The sequence below is a fragment of the Octopus bimaculoides genome, chromosome 13 (genome assembly GCF_001194135.2).
Source record: "Octopus bimaculoides isolate UCB-OBI-ISO-001 chromosome 13, ASM119413v2, whole genome shotgun sequence".
Classification (NCBI taxonomy): domain Eukaryota; kingdom Metazoa; phylum Mollusca; class Cephalopoda; order Octopoda; family Octopodidae; genus Octopus; species Octopus bimaculoides.
The window spans coordinates 5446483-5456950 of NC_068993.1; the positions used below are offsets into that span (position 1 = coordinate 5446483).

Sequence of the window (10468 nt, forward strand, 5' to 3'; positions counted from 1 at the left end):
TTAACTAGTGTTCTGTATATCAGTTCAGTAAGACTGAGAACATTAAAAAAAAACTAAATAAGCTTTCAATTCAATAGGAATAATTTGTTTCATTAGGTCTTCACTAATAAGCTATTAACGTTTCTCTCATATATATATATATATATATATATATATATACACATGTCATCATCATCATCATCATCTTCATCATCATCATCATCATCATCATCATCGTCATTTAATGTCCGCTTTCCATGTGGCATGGGTTGGACAGTTTGACTGAGGACTGGCAAGCTAAATGGCTGCACCAGACTCCAATCTGATCTGGCAAGGTTTCTACAGCTGGATGCCCTTCCTAATGCCAACCACTCCGAGAGTGTTGTTGGTGCCACTGGCACGAGGGCCAGTCAGGCAGTACTGGCATCGACCATGCTTGAATGACAATGACCACGCTCATATATATATATATATATATATATATATATATATAGACATGGACTTATATTTAATATAATCTAATATATTATACTAACATAGAACACTCACATACAGCACTTGGAGTTCCCTGCAAATCCAGGAATGTGAAGTTATCTGAATTTCAATCTATGATCAATATTTAATGCTACTGTTCATCAAGTGTTGCATGAATCCATTACCACTATGGTTAATGAATGATGGCATGTATATTAATTAACAATTAGATATCAAATAACTTGGTATCCATAGCTTGCTGGGAACACCATGTACTGTATGTGAGGGTTCCACATTATTTCTTATTCAAATATAAGTTTGAAAGCAAAGGCAACAGAGAGGAGTCACAACTAGATCAAATCTCCGTGTCATTTAAATGCATAAGTCTCTGATATTCAAGTGGTTAGAAAGTCTTAGCAGAAGGGCACCCAGGAGCCATGACCTAGATGTGGACTAGCCCCTTAAGAGTCTAAGAAGCTAAGGGCTGAAACACTTGCCTAAGGAAGAGGGTTTCTTCTCTGAAGACCTTCTTCTCTTCACCTCTCTTGAGAGTTTCTTTTCGCTATTAAATATATTCCTTCTTTTTTTTTTCAATTATGTTGAGGCCTACTTTTCTCATTGTCAGACACATGGTTATTCATTAAAAAATTTGTGTGTGTATGTGCATTTGTGTGTGTATGTGCATTTTGTGTGTGTATGTGCATTTGTGTGTGTATTGCTGTGCATTTGTATGTTTGTGTATGTGTTGCTGTGTGTATGTGTTTTGCATCGTTATGTTGTATTCATTATTCATCAATAAATATTTGTCTGTCTCACATGTTAAATGTATCCGTCATTGTTGATATTCTGTAACGTGTACCTGCACTTTTGCACTGATATGTGTCTCCTGATATGCACACACATACACACATATAATTGCATGCACATACACACACATACATATTATATATGCGTGGATGTGTGTATTCATTCTTAAAAAGAATTATCTATGTGATTATGTGAATATCTGTATACATATGGATATACAAGTTTGCCAACTTTATGCTTTATTTCAAAATTTATTTAAACTTTTTTATATATCAAAGAATTACTTTAGCACATATATTGAAAAGCATCTTTAAAAAATATTCAAGTCTCACCTACATATTTTAAATTCAACATGAGTATTATTCTTTTCTTTATCAATTCCAACTCAATCATGTTAAGACATTAAAGAACTATTATTATTGCAATCAAATTTTCAATGATTTTAATATAAACTTTATAAATCAGTTAAAATATAAATCTTTTTTGGAACAGTGAGTTTTGAAGCACATAAAGCTATTAATAACAAACATATGTTAGGTTGAAAAACCTCTTTGGATGGAAGCACCAAAGTTGTTTTTGAGATTTTCTATCCAAAACAGTTTTTCCAATCCAGTTTTTACAGTTAGTTATTTGTAGCTTTATGTCTCAAAAGCCAATGTTCCAAGAAAAGAGTTATTTCACATTCTCTCAAAAGTTTTTTAATTCATTTGACATTAATTTAAGTCTATATTTATTCCTTCTTAAGTCTTTTTTTTTGTTTGTGTGATCTAGAATTTGATTTCCCCAATGTTTTGTTTCTGCAGTGTTGTACCAGCATTATATCTAGTCTCAAATTGCATATATTTGGTAAGTGATTGCATGTTTTAAGACCAGTAAACAAAAATGGTCAATAACAGAAACCTTTTTATTTATTTTTTTTTTTTTTTAGAAGAGCAATATTGGCTGCTGCAATTATTAAGCAAAACCTTATATTTATAACTTGTCTTATTTTCTTTAAAACCAGTTTTTCTTTTACCGTTTGGCTTTTTTAAAAAGATAGATATAAAAAAATGTCTATAGACTAATAATTAACCAAAATGTATCTCATTTACATATTCTTAAAACGAAATAAGTGCTTCATATCATGCTGGTAGCAGAAAACAAATAATAATGACTAGCCAATCAATTAATTAACTCCTAGAGCTGTAAATACTCTAATTAAAGTGTGATAATATTGACAGATACATTAAGTGACAATAATAATGAATTAATGACAGTGTGTTGTGTTTGTAGTTGCTGTTGGTACCTTATATCTGTTAGCTGTTTTTGTATCACTAAAAATTACTTACATAATAACAACACAGTATATTAACTTCAGTTTATTAATTTCTTAACTCCATCCTCTATTTAATTTAATTCACGTCTGTTATTCTTCTCAAATACATCAAATAACATTTTCCTTCTTGTTCTTTTAACTGAGATGGGTTTTCATATTTAAATATTTGTATGCTTCTATGAAAACAGTTTGATGTGTCCTATATATATATATCAAACTGACTTACCCACCCACTCTACTCTTCTTTTGTTCCCCTTTCTCTAACTCAAGGGTAAACACCCTGATACATCTTCACCACCATTGTCTTTCTCTTCCAACTGGAGTATCCATGTATATACCCTACCGCAAGGCATCTGTTCCCTTCCTCTATCATACTTTAACTTCTCTCATCATGTCGCATAAAATTATCCCTTTCAATGCCGTTTCCCCACTTCAGTTGAGTGGGGTTCTTTGAACCCTAAAATATAGGGTTGGGATCAAACAATTTACTTTCAAAACTGTTAACACTTGCTTCGATACTGTTGTAACTTCTATATTTTCCTGTGATAAAACTGATGCTCATAGTTTTCAGTATAATTGCACAAGTAAAGAAACTATCATACAGCTACAATTTCATATTATAATCTCTATAATACAACTTAATATAATACCTAAATGAGGACGATTGCTACAAAGAATAAAAAATGCAAATAATTATAACATTTCAAAAAAAGGAATCGGGGTGATAATAGTGAAGTTTTTATAAGAATTTAGACAGTCACCTCTGGTTTTTTGTAAAAGTGTAAACTTTATTTAGCTGTATTCTGGTTTTGATGTTTTTGTCTTTTCTTTTTCAACCTAAACTGCTGCAGACCAGCTGTTCAATAATATTAGTTTAAATTAACATAATGCAGTTTAGTTTAGTATTCAAAAATGATAACTTCACAATAAAATAACTAATAATATCTGAGAGATTATGGAAACAAATTTGACTACATTGTATGATTTAAAAATACGGATAGATTAAATTATGTGCTGATGAATGATTTAAAGATCAAATTGTGAAATTCTTAAAGAAATGATGGTAGAGTTTGAAGTTTTATGTCCATCATGCATTATCCAATTTTTAATTATCATATAATAAGATGGCAAGCTGGCAGAATCGGTAGCACACCAGGCAAAATGCTTAGTGGCATTTCGTCCATCTTCACATTCTGAAGTTAAATTCTGCTGAGGATGGTTTGTCTTTCATCCTTTTGAGTCCAATAAAATATGTACCAGTAGGAAAAACTGTATAAATAATTAGTAGTGCCTATTTAGTAATGCAGGAGCTTTGAACTTTGTAAACTAACCAATCGTTGATGTACTAACCAACAACTGCTTCCAGAGTATCAGTAGTACTAACTAACGCATGGTTGTAATGGAAAGTGCATGGATCTTAAAAATTATGTTTTAATGATCAACTTGAAGAAATGAATAGCTACTTCCTTTTTTCTTTTCCTTTTTTTTCTTTTTTTGACATTAAAGTTAGAAATTAAAAAAATAAATCTGAACATTAAGTAATCTTATATCTGAGGTTTCTTATGGCTACTAATTCTTTTACAAATGCTAATGACCTCAAGATTTCTTTTTGTAATCGTTAACATATAAATAATATGATTAGAGTATATTTATATTTCGCCTATCGTTCAGCAACAGTGTTGTTTCTGCTCTCATAAGACTAAAGTAAGTATAATTTAATTCTTAGTTGAAGGATATAATACAATGCAGAGTGTGATATATACATACATGCATATATGCATGTGTGTATGGGTATATATAATATTATGAGAATATTTAAAATAGCATTTGTGATTGAGATGTATATTTTAGGGAATTTATAAATAGTATTTTCATAATATCTCTCAGATTTTATTTAGTTTTGTAACATGGTTGAATAATCTGTCAGCGAAACATTTCTCAGTCAATACAAATTTTACAATAATAGATTTGATCCTACTCCCCCATCAATATATGTTCTTAAACTTGTTCATTCTTAAATTCGTTTTTAAATAACAACCTCAATTTAGAATTTAAACAGTTGTCCTTAATCTTAAAGAAACTACAAATATCTTCTGGTATACAAGTCAACATAATGTTTAGTGTAAACATTCAAATGGTGTTCACTATCTTTCCAAACCCTGCTGCATTTCCCGTGGAATTTCTTGGACCCCTGAGGTCATCTTGGTGTATAAGTCGACCTACCATTTTTGACTGCAAATTTTGGTCACAAAAAATTTGGTTTGTATGCTGGAAAATACAGTGAAAGAAAATGAGAAGCCAAATTTTTTTTTTAAATTTCAAATTTACAGATGAGAAATTTTTTCATGTATTAAAGTTAAAACGGTTATGGAAAATAATCAGTGATAGTATTGATCTTTGAAAAATTTAAATGAAGAATAAATATAATTACAGTCGTTTGAAATATAGATTTTTTCTTTAATGAAGCAACACAAGAAACATTAATTTTCATAATTATTTTCCTTTGAAACTAAATGACACACTTGATGGAGTTGGCCATGTGGTATATTTAATGAAGTTGATAATTAGAGGAGAAAATTAAACTTTTTTTTTGTAATAGGCAAATTAGATAGATATGAAAGGGTTCAATTAACCAAAATTAAGTAAAAAGTGAAAAAAAATAATTAATTCAAATAAGCAAAAAAAAAATAAAGATAAAGCAAAAATAAAAATAAAGCAAAAAAGATTTCAGAAATAATGAGAAAATTTATTAAGAAATAAAACTGAAGGTTTATATAATTTATTGGTGATAATGAAATATTTTGAATAAATAGTTTAGTTGATGTCCAGGAAGGAATGCAAATGGTCTGTATCAGATACACAAGCACACACACATCTATACACACCACAATAATGATGATGATGATGATGAATAATGGTTTCAGTGATAATGATGTTGATGATGACAATGATGATGACGACGATGATGACAACATCAATGACAGTGATAGCAATGATGACCATGACAATGATGATAATGATGATGTTGACAATGATGATGAGAATGATGATAATGATGATGATGATGATGAGATGGAAGAGGAGGGGAGGAGGCTGATGACAATAACAACGACAATGATGATGGCAACGATGAAAAATATTAATTATTAACCTAGTGGCCCCCTCATGTTTTGGTGTTAATGATTAACAAGAAAAGCTATTAACCGATATCTAAATGTAAATAATGACTTTAACAGCTTTTAATTGTTTTAATTGTTGGAATGTATTGTTTGTTGATTGAACTTTCCAGCAGCAGTAGCAACAGCAGCAGCTTCTGGCTGTGTTGTGATATATTGATCATGTCTGATTAATATTTCTGCTAACAAACTAACTCAATCACTACTAACATTATTAATTTTTGTCATCATTTTTCCAATTACTGATCCTCTGTCGTTTGTTCTGTGCAATTAGAATCAGAGAAAATTTTGCAGTTCTATATTTAAGAGATGAGGAATTATTTACATTATTTACATTTGATGGATATTTGTCATCTTGTTTGTTGTTAACACAACATTTCAGCTGATATACCCTCCAGCCTTCATCAGGTGTTTTGGGGAAATTTCGAACCTGGGTTCTCATTCCTAAGGTAATTTTCAATGTTGTTATTATTATTATTATTATTATCATTATTATTATTATTCAGGTCACTACCTAGAATCGAACTCAGAATCTTGGGGTTAGTAGCCCGCATTCTTAACCACTATGCCATATGCCCATGACCTGAATAATAATAATAATAATAATAATAATAATAATAATAATAATAATAATAATAATAATAATAATATGACAGGCTTCTGCATAGTTTCTGTTGACTAAATTCTCTCACAATGAATTGGCTGGCCCAGAGCTAGAACAGAAGTTGTTTGCCGAAGGTACCATACAGTGGAATTGAAACCTAAAGCATGTGGTTAGAAATTAACTTCTTAACCACACAGCAATGCTTGCATCTAAAACATTTTAGAAATAATTTAACAGACAATGACTAATAGAGTAAACTGCTTTGCTCAAGGTCAATGCAATGTCTTTCCTTATTTAATTAATATTGAACATAAAATGGCTCATAAAAAAAAATTCATTGTAAAAAAAAATGATTTTTTCATAAACATGAAATAAAATTGATTTAAAATCAAAACGTAAAATATAAATAAAAAATCAGAATGTTCGTTGTAAAGACCTCCTTTGTAGTTAAGTGTCCATGACAAAATTACTAACAAATAGATTTTGGTGTATTGTAGTGTGTGAGCAGACCAAGTCAAAAAAAAATATATTAATTTGCATATTGATCTCATTTTAACAAGATAACTAGTTCAATATTGATCTGAACTAATAGAAGACACACAAGCAAATAAAATCAAACAGACACTTGTTTATCTAACAAATGACGTCATTCGATTTGATTTTTACATTATTTGTTCGTTTCTATGTGTTTTTTTAATTTTATTTTTCTTTTAATTTTTGACTTTATATAACAATGTTTGGTAAATACAATGTGAAGAACGTTAAGAAATATTGTTACAATGTCATCTGCGATGTGTGGAATTTTAAGAATGGAAGAAAGAAGTGACTGAGCAAAATAAAATAGCCTGATTAGTTATTTACATTCATTGTTCAGTATGTGTGGAACTTTGTACACCCTCAACCTATCAAGCTCAGTATCTTCTATACAACAGTAGAGTCCAGTTAATTATATAGCTGTGAATGCAGGACTCTGTAGAAGTCTCTGGATGGGTACCACCATACAGGACCAACACTAGAACATCCAGCTCCCTTGGCTTGTCTGACAAAGCACACCACCTTCTCTTAATTATGACTGTTTTGTGAATATAACCAGAAGTAAATGCATGTAATATTTAATAAACAATGGTTCAGTTAGTGATGATCCACTTTGCTATTGCCAAACCATAGCCTAAACGACCACAATTCTAAACAACCACAATTCTTCATTGGCACTTAAGAGTAAACAAATATTTATTATAAAGATTTTTCTTTTTCTTTGTTTCCTTTCTTATTCTCCTTATAAATTCATGTTTTTAGTCAGATTAAAGAATTTTATCCAAGCTATTCAGAATTTGTGTGGTGCCAGATTTTAGCAGCCATAGTGATCACCTGATATTCCTAGTGTGTGCATGGCACCAGCTCTGATGCTACACCAAGGTGCTACATGCTATACTCAGCATCAATCAGAAGAAGCATGTTAGCAATAAACATTTATATAAGGGGTTGTCAGGGTTGAGTGAGAAGGTAGTAGTTAAAAGAGTGATGGTTACTAGTCACTGTCAGAGACACCAAGAAGTCCCTGACAGCCTGCTAGTACTATGGGAAGCAATATGTGGGCAGCAAAGAAGGCAGTGAGTTGGTAGAAACGTTAGCACACCAGACGAAATACTTAGCGGTATTTCATCTACCGTTACGTTCTGGGTTTAAATTCCGCCGAGGTCGACTTTGCCTTTCATCCTTTCAGATGATATACAGGTTCATGCTCAGAACTGGTTCTTTCACACCAAAATAATAATAATAATAAATAATAAATCTTAATTAATTGGAAGTGTTATCATGGACATTGTTTTGTCTTGGTATAAAAAGATGGCCTACAGCAAATATCCTGCTCAATACCACAGATTTGCTTGTCAGTTGTTTTACCTTAACCAGTTGAGCATGTCCCTTAGTGGCTGATGATATGTGCATCTCTGATCATGAGCAGAATTAGTGGGGGAGCATCATAGCCATATGCTGAGAGGAATTTTTGGGGGTTTGAATAATTCACCTTTGTAAACATGGGTGTTTTGCTCAACATCCTTAAACAAACCTTATTCAGGGACCTTTTGAGTGGGATGGGCTACTTGACCTGAAGAAAATTCTAATTGGGCCCCACATGCAAGGTCATGCGCTGTTTATCTTGATATGAGATCACCATGTCGTGCCCATATGGTTGTGATGCATGTGCCTAGTGTACCCTTATCAGACGGGTAGTCATGATGGGTATAATGAGCTTCGTATATTTTACCCCAGTGTCACTTTGATGGCATGCACTGCTCTCTCACTCAATGATAATATACTGACACAATGTTATTTCTAATCATTCATCTCTAATTTCCACACTATATTGAAGTCGAATCTTATGCAGATAAAAATATAATATTTAATTAAGCTTCGGGATATTTTCTCATTATTTATCACTAATCTACGAATTCTCCAGTCCTTGTCACGTGTAGGTGTGACCTGGTGCACGACTGAATCTATATTTATCTCTGTAAGTCTGTATCAGAAAACAAATACAGATGTATATTTATACAAATATTGGCTACTCATGTAATTAAATTATATGGTTCCTATTTATTTGCGTAATATTCATTATAATTGTCCAGTTAATATCGATTTCACATCTCTGTTTATTTGAAGTTCAATTGATATTTAATTATTATGTTTTATATAGATACATATATATATACATAGACATATATACATACATATATATATATATACACACATATATACACACACACACATACAAACATACATACATACATACACACACACACACACATATATATATATATATATATATATATATATATATATATATATATATATATGTATCTGTCAATTTATTTATCCATCCCAAATATGGAACCTTGTATCTTTGTTGGAAACTGGCTTTCTCCTCAGTGGAAGATTTATAATAATTAAAAAATAGAATAGACACACATGCACACACACACGCAGACACACATGTGCACATACACACACACACACATATGTATGTATGTATGTATGTATGTATGTATGTATGTATGAATAATCCAAATAATAAAGAGTCAAAAGAAATTCTTTAACACAAATGATTCGTTATAATTTCTGGACCAACTCTGCTTGCAATGCCAATTTATGCAAAAATCCAAAGGGAAAATTCATGTAATTTCTGGAACCCAAAAGAATTCAGGATTGAGTGCTTCTCTGGAAACACCCTTCCTCTGTACCTAACCAGGACTTAATGTAACATGATATATGTATAGGTGAATATATAATCTCTCATTTCTATAAGTACATTCATGCATTTATGTCCATATAATTGTTATATATCCCCTTACCCTTCTGATACCAATCCACTTGAGACCACCCTTTTCTATTTTAAAGTGATCTAAATTTAAACCTTCTCTGAAAATGCCATGCTATTGTATAAATTGTTCTAAGCACTAACTTGATAATTGCTAAGTTATTTTATGAAATTCTTCAAAATTTTAAAAATTGATTGACACAAAGACAATGCATTTCATCATAAATGGTTAATGACTTTGCAGCAAAATGGTTAATGACTTTGCAAAGCTATCAGAGGTTTGCTGTACACTGTCCAGCTCTCTCTTTATTTACTACAAATGTTGGCTTAAATATTATATAAATAAATTATACATATAATGAAATAGTATTTTATAAAGAATTCTTCCTTTTCTAGCTGCTCACTTACAGCGTCTGTTACATCAGAATGGTAATGATTTCTTCTAATTTACTATTTCCTTTTCTGTGCAATAGTTCTCAAAAAACTCTTGGTAATTTCAAGGAATTTCTTTTTTTTTTTTTACAAAATACTATTTTGTCCACTAAATACACACAAGTTCACTTTACCTGCCTCAGCACTCAGTATGCAAAAACCCAGAACAAATGCTGAAGAATATTTTCGTGCAATGTTCTAACAATTCTGCAAATCTGTCACCTTAGATTTCTACTTATTTAATTGACCCTAGAAGAATAAAAAGCAAAGTTAACTTTGGCAAGTTTGAGCTCAGAATATAAAGAGCCAAAATAAATGCCATAAAGCATTTTGTCTGCTGTGCTAATTGTTCAACCAATTTGGTG

General features: G+C 31.1%; 1 protein-coding gene across 2 annotated transcripts in view; it reads left to right on the plus strand.

The window, feature by feature from the left end:
- The window catches only part of LOC106872422 (protocadherin-11 X-linked), a 370508-nt gene extending 360076 nt beyond the window's left edge, over positions 1-10432 (plus strand). The window contains exon 8 of one of the 2 annotated variants that reach the window (XM_052972309.1): positions 10068-10432. In XM_052972309.1, coding sequence (XP_052828269.1) covers positions 10068-10117 — 50 coding nt within the window. In that variant the 3' untranslated portion in view covers positions 10118-10432. Of the gene's footprint in view, positions 1-2063; positions 6339-10067 lie in introns of those variants that run through there. The other variant, XM_014919419.2, reaches the window with a different exon arrangement.
- The last annotated feature ends 36 nt before the right edge of the window (positions 10433-10468 follow it).